General features: G+C 44.0%; 1 protein-coding gene across 4 annotated transcripts in view; it reads right to left on the reverse strand.

Annotated features, from left to right (window-relative positions):
• Window positions 1-16,563, reverse strand: part of ZZEF1 (zinc finger ZZ-type and EF-hand domain containing 1) — a 140,348-nt gene that overhangs the window by 78,809 nt on the left and 44,976 nt on the right. For all 4 annotated transcript variants that reach the window (XM_019013515.4, XM_063700523.1, XM_055367177.2 and 1 more), the window contains 7 exons: window positions 13,978-14,069; window positions 13,198-13,346; window positions 8,052-8,163; window positions 6,811-7,026; window positions 5,564-5,664; window positions 4,615-4,784; window positions 3,739-3,872 (listed from right to left, as the gene is read on the reverse strand). In XM_019013515.4, the coding sequence (XP_018869060.2) occupies window positions 3,739-3,872; window positions 4,615-4,784; window positions 5,564-5,664; window positions 6,811-7,026; window positions 8,052-8,163; window positions 13,198-13,346; window positions 13,978-14,069 (974 nt within the window). The remainder of the gene's footprint in view (window positions 1-3,738; window positions 3,873-4,614; window positions 4,785-5,563; window positions 5,665-6,810; window positions 7,027-8,051; window positions 8,164-13,197; window positions 13,347-13,977; window positions 14,070-16,563) is intronic.

The following is a 16,563-nucleotide window of genomic DNA, read 5'->3' on the forward strand; positions in this document are numbered from 1 at the left end:
GGGATTACACAATCAAATATCCTTCCTCTTCTCTGAAACCTTCCTCAATCACTTAGCCTCAACGTGATTCTCCTCTTGCATATGGAATAAGTTTTTCCTTGTGGCAGGTGTCCCCAATTAGACTGCTGCTGCTGCCCTTTGTCATCAGGGACCACATTTTATGCTTCTTTTGTTCCCTTTTTTTTTTTTTGAGACGGAATCTCGCTCTGTTGCCCAGGGTGAAGTGCAGTGGCGTGATCTCCGCTCACCACAACCTCTGCCTCTCGGGTTCAAGCAATTCTCCTGCTTCGACCTCCCGAGTAGCTGGGACTACAGGCATGTGCCACCACGCCCGGCTTCCCTCCCTTATTTCTATAGGCCTTTGTGCATCCCACAGACCACTTTTCTTATGTCTGCTCATTGGCTGCTGCATTAGAAACGCCTTTTTAAAACGCTGTATCTAGTTTCCTTTGTCAAATTCTTTTAAATAATTCTATTAGTTGCTTGACTACACAGACAATAAAAAGTAATCTATAATCATATCAAAACAAATAAATATTTGTTTTATTCTTTCTATTATTTTTAACACTTCTTTCCTTTGTCCTACAGCACTAGCTAGGCCCTCCAATGCAACATCAAAGAGAAGCAACGACAGTAAGCATCCTTGTCTTATTCCGCATTTTGAAAGGAATGCTTCTAGTGATCCATCAAATACACTGCTTATTGTGGGTTTTCGATACATGCCCTTTACCAGATTAAAGGAGTTTCTTTCTATTTTGAGTTTGCTATGAAAACATATTGTTTCATTGTTTTAATCATCAGAATTCAATCTTATTAAAATATTTTCTCCTCTCCCTCTCCCTCTCCCCACGGTCTCCCTCTGATGCCGAGCCGAAGCTGGACGGTACTGCTGCCATCTCAGCTCACTGCAACCTCCCTGCCTGATTCTCCTGCCGCCACGCCTGACTGGTTTTCGTATCTTTTTGGTGGAGACGGGGTTTCGCTGTGTCGGCCGGGCTGGTCTCCAGCTCCTAACCGCGAGTGATCTGCCAGCCTCGGCCTCCCGAGGTGCCGGGATTGCAGATGGAGTCTCGTTAACTCAGTGCTCAGTGGCGCCCATGCTGGAGTGCAGTGGCGTGATCTCGGCTCGCTACAACCACCTCCCAGCCGCCTGCCTTGGCCTCCCAAAGTGCCGAGATTGCAGCCTCTGCCCGGCCGCCACCCCGTCTGGGAAGTGAGGAGCATCTCAGCTTGGCCACCCATCGTCTGGGATGTGAGGAGCCCCTCTGCCGGGCTGCCCAGTCTGGAAAGTGAGGAGCGTCTCTGCCCGCCCACCATCCCATCTAGGAAGTGAAGAGCGCCTCTTCCCGGCCGCCATCACATCTGGGAAGTGAGGAGCGTCTCTGCCCGGCCGCCCATCGTCTGAGATGAGGGGAGCACCTCTGCCCTGCCGCCCCGTCCGGGATGTGAGGAGCGTCTCTGCCCCGCCGCCCCGTCTGAGAAGTGAGGAGACCCTCTGCCTGGCAACCGCCCCGTCTGAGAAGTGAGGAGCCCCTCCGCCCAGCAGCCACCCCCGTCTGGGAAGTGAGGAGCGTCTCTGCCCGGCAGCCACCTCGTCCGGGAGGGAGGTGGGGGGGTCAGCCCCCCGCCCGGCCAGCCGCCCCGTCCGGGAGGGAGGTGGGGGGATCAGCCCCCCGCCCGGCCAGCCGCCCTGTCCGGGAGGTGAGGGGCGCCTCTGCCTGGCCGCCCCTACTGGGAAGTGAGGAGCCCCTCTGCCCGGCCACCACCCCGTCTGGGAGGTGTACCCAACAGCTCATTGAGAACAGGCCATGATGACAATGGCGGTTTTGTGGAATAGAAAGGGGGGAAAGGTGGGGAAAAGATTGAGAAATCGGATGGTTGCCGTGTCTGTGTGGAAAGAGGTAGACATGGGAGACTTTTCATTTTGTTCTGTACTAAGAAAAATTCTTCTGCCTTGGGATCCTGTTGATCTGTGACCTTACCCCCAACCCTGTGCTCTCTGAAACATGTGCTGTATCCACTCAGGGTTGAATGGATTAAGGGTGGTGCAAGATGTGCTTTGTTAAACAGAGGCTTGAAGGCAGCATGCTCGTTAAGAGTCATCACCACTCCCTAATCTCAAGTACCCAGGAACACAAACACTGCGGAAGGCCCCAGGGTCCTCTGCCTAGGAAAACCAGAGAACTTTGTTCACTTGTTTATCTGCTGACCTTCCCTCCACTATTGTCCTGTGACCCTGCCAAATCCCCCTCTGCGAGAAACACCCAAGAATGATCAATAAAAAATAAAAAAAAAAAAAAAAAAGAAAATAATAAAAGTTGTTTACCAATTCAAAAAAAAAAATATTTTCTGCATTTATTGATATGTTTTTTTTTCTTCTCTGATTCCATTTACATATTTTCTACTGCTGAACCACCACTGGATTTCCAGCATAAATCCAACTTGGCCATAATTTTGTTTATATGTTGTTGCACTGGTTAATTAATATTTCATTAGGGTTCTTCTAACTATGTTCATAAGTAAGAGTGGCCTATAATTTTGCTGTCTTGTACACATTTCTCTAATTTGTCCCCTTGGTATAATTACACTTCCCTGTGTTTTACCATCATTGTAACACAGGAACCTGTGAAGTTCCTCTACCTAGGTGTTTTTGATATGGCCTAGAGAGAAAAAGTTTTGTTTTGTTTTACATTTTTTCATGTATCATACTCATTTTCATATAGAAATACTTCCTTCAGAAATAAAAACCTGGATCTTTGTATAGAATATTCCATTTGGTAACACAGTGCTTATAGATACTAAAAGCATTTTTCACCCCAAGTACTAATGTCTGAGGAACACGAAGAAGTGGTCTAGGAGAGTGACAAGAACCATTTAAGGAATAAAACTGGGTGATACTGGCCTGGCGAGTGGCTCACGCCTGTAATCCCAGCACTTTGGGAGGCTGAGGTGGGCTGATCGCTTGAGCCTTGGGCTTCGAGACCAGCCTGGGCAATATGGCAAAACTCATCTCTACAAAAAATACAAAAATTAGCCAGGCGTGGTGGCATGCACCAGTAGTCCCAGCTATTTGGGAGGCTAAGGTGGGAGGATTGCTTGAGCCTGGGAGATAGAGAACACAGTGAGTTGTGATTGCACCACTGCACTCCAGCCTGGGCAACAGAACAAGAACCTATCTAAAAACAAACAAACAAACAAAACTTGGTGCTATTAGTTTTACAGATATATACTGAAATATTTATGAATCAAATGTCAGGAAGTTACCTCGAAATAATAATGGTCAGTGGGGAAAGGAGGAAAGGGGGGTGAGGTACACTGTAGGTAAAACAAGATTAGCGTGAGTTTATGACTGTTGAAGCTAGGTGACAGGTACATTTGGGGGACAGGGGCATTCACTATACTATTTAGTTAGCTTTGGTATTTGTTCTGAATTTGCCTATAATACAAACGTAAAATGTTGAAAAGAAAGGATGGTTGTAGGCAAGTCACAGAGATGAAGGAGACCACACTGTCACTTTGTGAGACATCAGATCATGAAACACAGATTGGGAATACGTGTCATCCCACTCTGAGTGGAGTGCCATATCCTTCGACATCTGTCCCACACAAAGCTCTGCATATAATATTAATACACATCTGGGACGTTGCAACAGACAATATATTCAGAGATAACAAAGCCTAGCAAATTTCATCCTCACAGACTTCAGACATTGAATCCAGACTTTTAGTAATAATTACCATCATGGTGAAGAGATGGTTCCGTCGGGTCTGTCGATTAGGAAAGAAGATGGCAGCCCCATTGAGAAGGGTATTCCTGACTTCTTGTTTTAGTATCTCCATGGGCACAGAGTCTCCATCCACCTTGTCCACCACTGATAAAATGAACAATGGCATCAGCTTTCATATATTCCATCTATTCGCTTATACATCTGCTATAACTAGCCTATAAATTCACTACTCTCCATTTTGTACTTAATACCAGAGTGAAGAAGTATTTCTGTACAGGCCAGGCAGTATAAAAAATTATTTTTTATTTGCTTTCATTTAACTAAAACAAAGACCATATGTATCAGTTTTTATGTCATTACTTCCCTGTCCTTTTGAGACACAACTTGGCAAAGCCTTAAATAAAACTTCAGAAGGCCACGTGTTTCACTCCCCCTCAATCTATCAGCCTCATCTCAGTGACTTAGTTGAAGTTAAGGCTCAACAGTACGACAGTAATGACTCTCAGCATAACACAGCTATAGATCTGAAACCAGGAGGAGGAGAAGTCAGCTGAGGAAGGAATAAATCCTGAACTCAAACTAGTAACTCAAAAGAGCATCAGAGGAAACACTCGTTTCCCACAGCGGCAATCCCTTTCTGGGGGATCCCCACAGCGGCAATCCCTTTCTGGGGGATCCCCACAGCGGCAATCCCTTTCTGGGGGATCCCCACAGCGGCAATCCCTTTCTGGGGGATCCCCACAGCGGCAATCCCTTTCTGGGGGATTCCCACAGCGGCAATCCCTTTCTGGCTCGCATCATCGTAGGACACCCCTCTTCTCTATAGCAAGAGGCCCTCCAGGCTACCTACACAGGGTTGTATTAAAGAGAAAACCCAAATCCCTACCATCACACAAGTGTGTGTACAGCTCCTTGGCAGCCTCTACTCCTTTAGGGCTTTGGATTGGAGCCTTTTCCTCCTCAGAAGCAGCCAGTACATCTCCCTGCAGCACAGAGAAGCAGCTCTGGAGGAGCTGCAGAAGCAGGGTTTGGGCAGAGATGCATTCTTCCCTCGGGCTACAGAAAGACAAAAAACATCAGAGAGCAAAAGGGCAAGTTGCATTTACTCTCCAAAGCCATATAGCTGTCTACAAAGGACTTTCCTCTAGGCATCAGGCTCGATGAAAATAATGCCAACCGATGCCAACTGAGAGGAAGAAGGGTGGACCAGAAAGAACACTACTAAATGTCTGGAAACAGATCCCATCTGACTCTGCCCACTGTGGGGAAGGAAGTTCATTTCTTTTTGTTGTTGTTGTTTTGAGACCGAGTCTCACTCTGTCTCCCAGGCTGGAGTGCAGTGGCGTGATCTCAGCTCACTGCATCTCAGCCTCCCAGGTTCAAGCAATTCTTCCGCCTCAGCCTCCCAAGTAGCTGGGATTACAGGTGCCCACCACCACACCCAGCTAATTTTTGTATTTTTAGTAGAGACGGGGTTTCACCATATTGGCCAGGCTGGTCTCGAACTCCTGACCTTGTGATCCACCCGCCTCGGCCTCCCAAAGTGCTGGGATTACAGGCGTGAGCCACCGCGCCCAGGCAGGAAGTTCATTTCTGATCCTACTTTTTCATCTGTAAAATGAGGACAGTACTGTAATGCTTGACCTGCTTACTACTGCCTAAATATTTTATAGAAATCTGAGGTGTTATTTTCAATAATAACCATATATTTTAAATCGAACCATAAACACTGGTAGGAAGTAAAAAAAAAATTAGGAAAAAAAATCCACTTAGAATAGTAAAACTCAGTGTTTTCAGTTTATGTGATTATCACCTTATAACAAATTCTGACCTACTTTCGCTTTAATTTACTGTAAAAATTCCAGAAGATCTGCAAATCAAGACCCGCGAAGTCCAGAAAAGATTTATATTTTAAGCCACTTTCCTTCTGCTGCACCTAAAAAATTATAAAGATCAGAATAAATAAAACTGAAAACTGCATTTAGAGAAATACTGTAATGCCTCATTTACTTCTAATTGTAAAGGGATGAGATGGCTCTACATGAGAGAGACTTTCATCTTACTGATGCTTACTCTTAACTACAAAAAGGTTTGCCAACAACTATTTTTGGTTTGAAACTTTCTAAAATATATGTGTGTTATATGTACGTATGTATGTATGTAAGTGTATATAGATATATACACACCACACACACACACACACACACACACACACACACACACATACACATACATGAACGCTCCTGACTTCCTAACCCAGCACATAAGCCAGTCTTTCCTGGATGATCACTGTCCAGGACTGTACAACAATATACTGACGCCTTCCCCGTGCATGGACTGAAAGGTTATCAGTCCTTCCGTAAGCATGCCTGTTATTTCCAGGCTTCTCCTTCTTATTTGCTCTTTTCTACTGTGATAGGAGGTCTGAATAACGAAGACCAAACAAACCTTATATGAACTGAGTCACCAGCCTCTGAATGTGCCCTGAAGCAGAATGGGGATCAAGAGTGGACACTGCTATACACTACACATGTGAGGGCTCCATCCACTGAACTCCCGAGGCTATGGTGATGGCTGTAAGAATCTTCCTTTAAGTGAGTTGTCACTGTGTTATATTACTGACTGTAAGACTCAGTATCAAAAAAGTTAGAAATCAAAAAATCATTTTTGATTCGAAATCCTGCCATTATTTTCGTATTTTCAGTAAATAATGATAATTCACCTAGACTTCAGTTATAATTCTTCTAGGACTTAAAGAAGATGCAAATCCCATGAACTCTGTTCTGTTTGTTTCCCCATGGCAGCCACGGCCAGGGCTCTTGAAGATGTGTCTGTAGGTCTACTCCGGGAGAAGCCACAATGATGGCCACAGGCCACTCACTGACTCACAGGCCACTTCCCTGACTCATGCCATGAATGCCCAACAGCTCACTTTCCTCAGCTTTTCATGTCCCTGCAGCAGTACAATGCCCGTCCTATTGGCTTCCGCAGGGCCAGGTTTTATCAGTTGGTGTTCATTTCTCTGAATACTGTCATTCACTTTTCCTAAAGGAATGCCGTCTAACAACTGAGGAAGCCCTACCAGGTCATGGGCGAGCTGCTGGATAAACTGAAGGGTCCTGAGGAGCAGCGTGGCCCCACAGACACTCTCCTCTGTGTCCTTTCTGCAGTGCGCACAGGTGACGCTCTGTTCTGCTTCTGCTCTTGCAGGCCGGAGGTACCCACTGATGGTCAAGCCTTGCACTCCCAAGCGCTCTGCTGACTCCTGACGGGTGCAGAGGAACTTCACCATCAAATACTGGACAGGACAAGAGAGATTTCAATAGAAGAACTCAGAATCCCTGAATATTGATGAAAGAGGGAAAAAGGTCTTTCCGGGAAGGTCTTCCTACGATTTTCGTAATTTATTAGGAAACATTATGCTCAGCACTAGGGACACAAAATATAAGTCCAGCATTTACAGTACAGAGAAAAAAAAGACAATACAAATGTTGAATAAAGTCAGGTTTGGGTAGATTACAGTAAGGAAAATTGCATCATTACTCCCTCTTGGAGGCAAAAACCGGAATAGAGGATGAAGAAAAGTACATTTGCTCTGTGGCAGTCATTTTGAAACAGAAATCAGATATAAGACGAAAACAGTCAATGCCCTCCACCTCAAAGCCCCCAAATGATATATGCAACCCCTAAGCTAGAAACCCAGGAAAACAGTCCTGTCTACTCAAATCTAGGGCCATTTTCCAAACCCAACATTCATGCAAACTACCTGCTTCTTATGGTGAGAGATCTTTGTTAAGGGCCTTTCAGAATACACTACTCAACTGCGTAAATATTTACCGAGCACCTACTATTACGTGCCCTTAAGAGAGTTCCTAATTCCTTATTTAAGCCTGAGATTTACATCCAAGGTTTAGCAAAAAATTAAGCAGCCAAATAATGATTGGTCCTTTCTATGGAAACACATCTCTCTTGAGTTGATGTCTGTGTTCTCACTATTCTCTCAGCCTGAGATGCCCTCCTCCACACATTGTAGCCTGGCTAAAGATGATAACTTAATCTTCAACATCTGGCATCACACCACCTTTCCTGAGAAGCTTTCGAGTTAAATATTTTTCCCCTGGTTGCCAACAGCCCTCTGTCTCTCCTTTTATCATAGCTCGTATCACACTGTCTTACACATCTGTCTCTCCCACAGAGTATGAACTCCCTGAAGGTAGATTCGCCTCTGGGGTTGCAGCATTGGCACAGGGCTGATACACAATCACTACTCAAAAAACACAGAATAAAAGGAGAGGAGTGGGCAAACGACTCACTAATGCTTACTTTGGCAACTCTGCACTGTTGCAGCTTCACATCTGCTTCATCCCATTCTTCTTCCAGTTCAAACCAGCCGATAGGATCATCCTCTCCAAGGTCATCAGACGAGCAACCAATCCTGTAAAGACAAGAGTATTCACAAAACATTTTCTTATTTTGAAACTTCTCAAGGGTCTAACAAATAAGGTATCATCTAAGTGGCATGTAACTTGTATCCGTAGCCTGTCAGTGAACAATCGAGAGCTGACTATGGTACCTGGTACCCTGTGAGCACATGAGACAGTTGGTAGCATTGCCTTTCCATTGCTCAGTCTCCTTCTCTATGAACTGGGAACTACATCAGCCCCAAATATAATCTGGGAACTAAGGAGAAAGTTTGCTTCTCTAATTGGATCATCTGAAGAATGAGACAGAAAGTCGGGCATTGTGGATGACCCAGGAATAAGGTCCAATGCAACAGCTGGCATGTGCTTCTGGAAGGTGCCAGAAAAGAGGCAGGCTTGGTTTTCTTTCCCTAGGTCTGGCTAATATGTTTATGACCATCCTGAGGTTTGGGCCACTTGCAATAGCTGATGGGTAAACATCTGAGGGCTTTCAGATCCTGGAGGTCCAAAAAAACAAAAACCCCAGCCTTCGTAGGCCTCAGTATTCTTGTCTGTTTCTTAAGAAGTTCTTTCAGAAAAACATTCCAGCCTTGAGGCTGAAGAGATGTCTTCTCTTCTTTTTAAGAGAATGTATGCCACTTCTTTTTAAAAGCTGAACACTTAAATGCTACTCCCTTTTCAGGAATTAAGTAACTAAGATGTGCTGGGCACGATGGCTCACACCTGTCAGCACTTTAGGAGGTTGAGGCGGATGGATCACTTGAGGTCAGGAGTTTGAGACCAGCCTGGTAAACATGGTGAACCCTGTCTCTACTAAACATACAAAAAATTAGCCAGGCGTGGTGATGCACACCTGTAATCTCAGCTACTCAGGAGGCTGAGGCAGTGGAATCACTTGAACCCAAGAGGTGGAGGTTGCAGTGAACTGAGATCACGCCATTGCACTCCAGCCTGGGTGACAGAGCAAGGCTCCATCTCAAAAAAATATAAAAATAAGGCCGGGCACGGTGGCTCACACCTGTAATCCTAGCACTTTGGGAGGCTGAGGCAGGCAGAGCACCTGAGGTCAGAAATTCCAGACCAGCCTGACCAACATTAAGAAACTCTGTCTCTACTAAAAATACAAAATTAGCCAGGCGTGGTGGTGCATGCCTGTAATCCCAGCTACTCAGGAGGCTCAGGCAGGGGAATCGCTTGAACCCGGGAGGCGGAGGTTGCGGTGAGCCAAGATCGTGCCACTGCACTCCAGCCTGGGCAACAAGAGCGAAACTCCACCTCAAAAAAAAAATAATAATAATAAAAATAATATAAATAAATAAGAAGGAGAAAAAGAGCAGTTTTTTCAAGTAACATTCCTAAAACTTTACACTATTCAGTCTGTGATATAGCCACCAAGCTGGCGACACATTAGTATTTTATATGGGTAAAACTACCACTACCAAAAAGAGGGAATTATGGCAAGAAGACAATCCCGAGTAGGTTCTGTAACAGAGAGAAAACATGTCCCTTTTTTTTTTTTTTTTTTTTTTTTTTTTTGAGATGGAGTCTTGCTCTGTCGCCCAGGCTGCAGTGCAGTGGCACAATCTTGGCTCACTGCAACCTCCACCTCCCAGGTTCAAAAGATTCTCCTGCCTCAGCTTCCCAAGCAGCTGGGATTACAGGTGCCTGCCACCACACCTGGCTAATTTTTTTGTATTTTTAGTATAGACGGGGTTTCACCATCTTGGCCAGGCTGGTTTCTGACCTCAAGTCCTGACCTCAAGTGATCCACCCACCTCGGCCTTCCAAAGTGCTAGGATTACAGGTGTGAGCCACCGTGCCCGGCAAAATGTCCCTTCTTAACCTAAGTCTTTCTTGGCATAAACCTTTCATGACACAGTTAACCCTAATGGTAAACGGTATTCTCTTAAGCCAAAACCATGTCAATGAGTTTCACCAATATCATAAGCTTAAAGATTTTTTAATCTACTCTTTGGGAGTTGTCAAGGAAATCTTCGAGATACAGAAAGCTGGCAGGGTATCAGAGAACAGAGAGAAGCAATCTTGTTCCCTACACTCCACTACATAGTAGGCACGATGGAAGACAGATGAATCCTAGTCCTCTGACGTAGGCACAGCACCAACTGCTGACCCTGGAGCATGCTGACTGACAAACGCCTGACCAGGAGGACATGACCAAAAAAAAAAAAGGCAAAAAGAAAATGCATGCACATTAATATTTTGATTTCCAAACTGGAGAGGGACTGGTGAATATGTAGGCCAACAAAATCACGATTTAAGAGTCATTCAGGCTGGAATCAGGAGCTAAAATCATTAAGGGAGTGGTGAATAGGCCTGTATTTAGGTTAAAAAAAAAATCATCCTGTATAAGATGTAAAAGACCTTGTTTAACAGCAGGTTTAGGGGAAATGACCCATTTTAATTTGTCCCAAGAGTAGGACATAGCTGCCTAAAACCCAGTGTCATCTCTAGCTATTACTTAAAAAGAAAAGCAGTGTTTAAAAAGGCATACACGTGTAACGGAAGGGAGATTTTAGGAGTGAAAGACATTTGTTCAAATTCATTAGAGGGCTGAAACGAAGACCAGTGAAGAGACATTACAAATGTGGATTTCAACTGAACAAATTCTGATTACTGAAGTGCCTGATACGTGGTGAGTTTTCCATCAATGGTATTGTAGAGAGGCTGATCGAACCTTTGCCAGGAATGCTGCTAAAGGAATTGCAGCAAGAAGAGCGAATTATTCGAATTATTCTAGATCCTTACAATTTCAAGTATGGTCCACAGACAGGTAGCATCAGAATCTCCCGAGAGCCTGTTAGAAATCAGTCTCAGACCCCACCCAAAGCTCTTGAATCAGAATGTGCATTTTCACAAATTCCCTGGCTGATGTGTATGCACACTGAAGCTCAAGGAGTACTGCAGTGGATGGTACTGAAAGGCTTCTATTAACACCAGCAATCCACTACCCACGAAATAATGCAGGCAAGTTCAGGGTTTCAGCTCCTTGAGTTTTTTTTTTTTTTTTTTCTTGTCTTAGCTTCTTGAATTTTAACTCACTAGTAGCAATAGGGGAGGTAACCTTCTCCAAGGGGGCACCAGTGGCTACATCCGACAGATCCACTTTTAGACTTTACCTTCTGACTTCTGGGTAACATCTGACACCATCGCCCATTCCCTCAAACATTATTTTCCCTTGGCTTCATGGCACACAGCTTTCCTTCATGAGGCCCTGGCTTTCCTGCTGCTTGTCTGGCTGAGTTTTCCTTGTTGCCCCTTAAAGCCTGGTGTGTCTCATGTTGACCTAAGTTCTCTTCTCTTCCCAGTTCACACACTCTTGCAGAATGATCTCTTCCATTTCTACATTTTATTTATTTATTTATTTTTGAGGCAGGATCTCACTCTGTCACCCAGGCAGGAGTGCAGTGGCGTGAAGATAGTTCACTGCAGCCTCAACCTCCGGGGCTCAAGGGATCCTCCCGCCTGTCTTCCAAGTAGCTGGGACTACAGGCACGTGATACCATGCCCAGCTAATTTTTATGTTTTTTTTTTTTTTTTAGAGATGGGCGTCTCACTATGTTGCTCAGGCTGGTCTCAATCCCCTGGGCTCAAAATCCACCTACCTTGGCCTATCAAAATGCTGGGATTACATGCATGAGCCACCACACTTGGCCTATTTCTACATTTTAAATTATCGTTTAGATGCCTCTCATATCTGTACCTTCAGCACAAACTTCTCTTCCTGGCTCCTGACCTGTTTATCCATTGGCTACCGAACACCTCAAAGGTTTCTCAGAACTTCAAATTCAACAGAACAAAATCTGAGCTCATCATCTTCCCCACAAACCTGTTTTTCCCCAGAGTAAGAAAGGCACTACCAATTTCCCCACCTGCTCAAGCCAAAAGCCAGGATTCACTGCCGATGAGGCTTTTTTCCCTCTCCTGCTCCACATTCAGTCAATCACCAGGTCCTGTCGCTTCTCCCTCCTAGTGGTCTCTTGGTCCACGTCTCTCCACTGCTGCTGCTGCTGCTGTTTCTCTAGTAGGAGTCACCCACTGGCTTCCTAGGCAATAAATGACAACCTCCTCCCAGCCCAGCTGCCTCCAGACTTGCTCTCCTCCAGTCCATACTACACACAACATGATCCTGAGCAGTGCTTCTACAACACGCATTTGAGCCCCCTGCTTTTCTGGAAATGCCTCAACACATTCCCCCGCCATTTCCCCTCACATGATGCTTTAAGGATACAGAAACAGAGACAAAGCCCTGAATGCCCTGCCCCTTCCCAGCTCTCCAGCTGCATCTCTCATCACCCTCCCTCCGAGTATCCCTCAGCAATGCCGGACCTGCCCGTTCCTTCAATGTGCCATGCTTCACCTCTGGGCCCATGAAGCTGCCCTCTCTGCTTAGGACATTCTCCTCCCAGTGGCCGATCAACTCCAACTCATCCTTCATAAACAGCATAACAACACTTGCTCCAGAAAGATGTCTCTGATCAGGAGGGCCGCTCTGCCCTGTGTCCCCACAGTGCCCTTTCTCCCCTACAGCACATTCATAACACTGTTGATACTGCAAGTTTTCTTACCTGTCTTCTGAGCTAAACAGTAAGCTATATAAAGCAAGAACTGTGCCAATTTCCTCATTACGGTATCTTCAGCACCTAGCATCAGGCCTGGCACACAGTAGGTACTTAATAAATATTTGTGTTAAAAGCAGGAATGGGAGAGGGGGGATTGGGGCAATGGCTAAAGACTGCAGGCTGTCCACAATTCAGGCATAGATAGATCATTACCCAGCCATTGTGAAGATGTGTGCCCCTGGCCACAAAAGGGACTGAGTAACATGCTATGAACAAATTAACATACACATCTTCAGATATGCTACTAGAAAGCAATGAAGGCTTATGGCCACTGAGACGGATTAGTGGCGCCTTTTCTATAAAGACAAGCAAGCACAGTTCACCAATGAGCATGAATACATTCTTATTAACTACAAAGATTTTTGTTCTGTAGATCTTTGTTCTACAAAGATTTTTTTACCTTCTTACCTGCTTTTTACAAATTGCCTGAGCTCCTGAAGCTTCCATTTGTCATATTTTTCAAACCTTTTGAAGTGTTCTTCTGCACAAAATTTATCTGACGATGAGTTATAGGCAAACACCAACCCACACTGGGCACCAATGCCACCACGTCGAACCTGGAAACAGAGATTAGGATGAAGTCTATCAAAGGGGCAAAAGTTCTGTGGCCGTTTTGTTTCCAGCATGGTTAAATTCAAACAGGTTAAAACAAAACGAGACCAATGAACAATATTTCAAATATATTAAGCCCTGAAAAAATAAGAAAGCTGTTTCCCAAGAAATGTTCCTTAACTTTCTCAATCCTTATATTCTCACCATTTCAAAGACTTTACAGTCTATCCATCTTCGTGTCCCTGCCCTCTGCTACAGGCCTGAGACAGAGTAAATAATCATTAAATGTTCAATGAATAACCAATGACATGGTCAGCCATAGGTCTGACTTTAAAAAAAAAAAAACCAAAACACCAATGACGTGTACTTCTGAAATGTAATAAAAGGTAATATTCAATAATAACCTAATTGTACATGGAAAAGTAACTACAACAGTGTAATGGATTGTTTATAACACAAAGACTAAATGCCTGAGGGGATGAATAGCTCATCCTCATTCTCCGTATGATTATTTCACATTGCATGCCTGTATCAAAACACCTCATGTACCCCACAAATATATATACCTACTATGTACCCACAAAAATTAAAAACAAAAGTAGTAACATTGCTTAAAGAAGGTAGCACGAGAATTACCATAATTCTTATCTGTGTAACTTGGAAGGCAGATTCAGTTCCGGTAGAAAAAATAGTGCTGGCTCTGGTTTTTCCAGTCTCCGTAAGAAAACCTGAAAAAAGGAAAAACTCAAGTTAGGGAACTAACCCATTTTTACAGCCCTAAGAACTAAGATCAACAAAAACAAACCATATCCTTTGAGTCATGGGGGATAATTGGTCTGATATCTTCATGAAAATTAGAGAAAAATGTCCTCTTTGGACAGAGGCAACCCCGATGATAAAGCCCCAGGTAAGCAGAGAACTGACCAGGTTCAACTTTCTCAGGGCACAATCCCCTCCACCTCACAGGCAGCCCTGCTCTGAGGTAACAATAAGAAAATAAATGTTTAGGCCAGGCACGGTGGCTCAGGTCTGTAATCCCAGCACTTTGGGAGGCCGAGGCGGGTGGATCACGAGATCAGGAGATGGAGACCATCCTGGCTAACACGGTGAAACCCCGTCTCTACTAAAAATACAAAAAATTATCCGGGTGTGGTGGCGGGCGCCTGTAGTCTCACCTACTCGGGAGGCTGAGACAGGAGAATGGCGTGAACCCGGGAGGCGGAGCTTGGAGACTGCGCCACTGCACTCCAGCCTGGGCAACAGAGTGAAACTCCGTCTCAAAAAAAACAAAAAAAAAAAAAAAAGAAAAAGAAAAGAAATGTTTATAAAACATTTAAGCCAAAGCGACAAAAGACTGGACAATCAATCATCTTCCTGAGCCACACCTACAACCATGGCTGATGGCTGCCTGGGCTGATAAAGCCTACTGGCTTAGTGGCTGAGAAAGTGATTAGTTAGCTTCTACAACACTTTGTCAGGAAAGTTTATGAAAGGCTTTGAAATGGAAAAAAAAAAAAAAAAAAAAAGAATCACTGGGTTCCTAGCCAACATATCCTTTCGGTCGTCTCTGCCTTTTATGGTCTCTAAGCTATTTTACAGTTCTCTAAGTTGTAGAACACTGGTAGTGATGCACATGATTCTTGTCCACAGAACTAAACACTGTGTTCTGTGGAAATGTTGTTGATTATTCCTTATGGATACTGATCAATATTCTATCTATTTGTAAATTAATTTTAGCATTCTTGTTAGTCTACATGTATTTTATGAATTCTCCTTAGAACTGTTTGTAACATCTTACTGGTTCCCTCATTAATTAATGAGCTAAATAAAAAGTCCGGGCCAGGCACAGTAGCTCATGCCTGTAATCCCAGCACTTTGGGAGGCTGAGGCCAGTGGATCACTTGAGCCTGGGAGTTCAAAACCAGCCTGGGCAGCATGGTGAGACCTCATTTCTACCAAAAAAAAAAAAAAAGCAAAAATCAAGGTGGGTGTGGTGGCTCATACCTATAATCCCAGCACTTTGGGAGGCTGAGGCAGGCAGTTCACTTAAGGTCAGGAGTTCGAGACCAGCCTGGCCAACATGGTGAAAACCCCATCTTTACTAAAAACACAAAATTCGCTGGGCGTGGTGGCACACACCTGTAATCCCAGCTATTTAGGAGGATGAGACAGGAGAATTGCTTGAACCCGGGAGGCGGGGGATGCAGTAAGCTGAGATCTCACCATTGCACTCCAGCCAGCCTGGGTGACAGAGTGAGACTCCAACTCAAAAAAAAAAAAAAAAAAAAATCAGCTGGGCACGGTGGTGCACACCTGCAATCCTAGCTACTTGGGAGGCCAGGGTGGGAGGATCGCTTGAGCCTGGGAGGTGGAGGTTGCAGTGAGCTATCATCACAACACTACACTCCAGTCTGGGCAGTAGAGTGAGACCCTGTCTCAAATGAATGAATGAATGAATAAATAAATTAAAGTAAATAAATTAAAAGTATGAATGTGTTCACTTATATTTGTATTACAGTCACTATTTTCCTTTTCTGATTGTTGGTAATTATCCTTTAACAACTCATGAAAAAGTCTTCTGCTAGACCCAAGGTTGCCTTTCTCTTTCAAACGTCTCTAAATGATATAACTCAGCATTAAATAAGCTTTTTTTTCTGGGACTCTGAATTTTCTTAACAATTCTGCCTATCAAAATGACAAGACTAAAACCAATTTCATGCTTCCTGTTTCATTACATGGAGTTCAAGCAAACAAAAATTTATAAAGACAATGTGCAAAATGAGTCACCAAAACTAAGAAAATTAAATCCCAAGGAACCTTCTCTAATTCACACAGAAGCTCTATGATCTAGTTCTATGAAAGAGCAATTCTATAGGCAATTTTAAGAATCCATACTACCAACAATTCACACAACTCCACTAACAGTAATACTAAAAACTATGCCAATTATTGAACTCTCACCTTTTCCCAGAGCCCTGGATGTCTCCATTTAAAAGAAATCTATGTAAAGGCTAAAGTATTGTCTAAAAGTTAAGTGATAAATCAGCTATTTTAGTTAGTCTCAATGTAGTAGCAGAAGCAATAATTTAAGTCAACAGAATCGGATAGACTCTTTTAAAATAACACTGCCACCAAATATGCAATGACATTTTTTCAGAAAGGCAAAACAAAAACAAAACCTTAAAAAAAAAAAAATAAAACTTCTGTGCTTCCTTTTCTTGG

This window comes from Gorilla gorilla, chromosome 19, assembly GCF_029281585.2.
Source record: "Gorilla gorilla gorilla isolate KB3781 chromosome 19, NHGRI_mGorGor1-v2.1_pri, whole genome shotgun sequence".
In the NCBI taxonomy this organism is placed as follows: domain Eukaryota; kingdom Metazoa; phylum Chordata; class Mammalia; order Primates; family Hominidae; genus Gorilla; species Gorilla gorilla.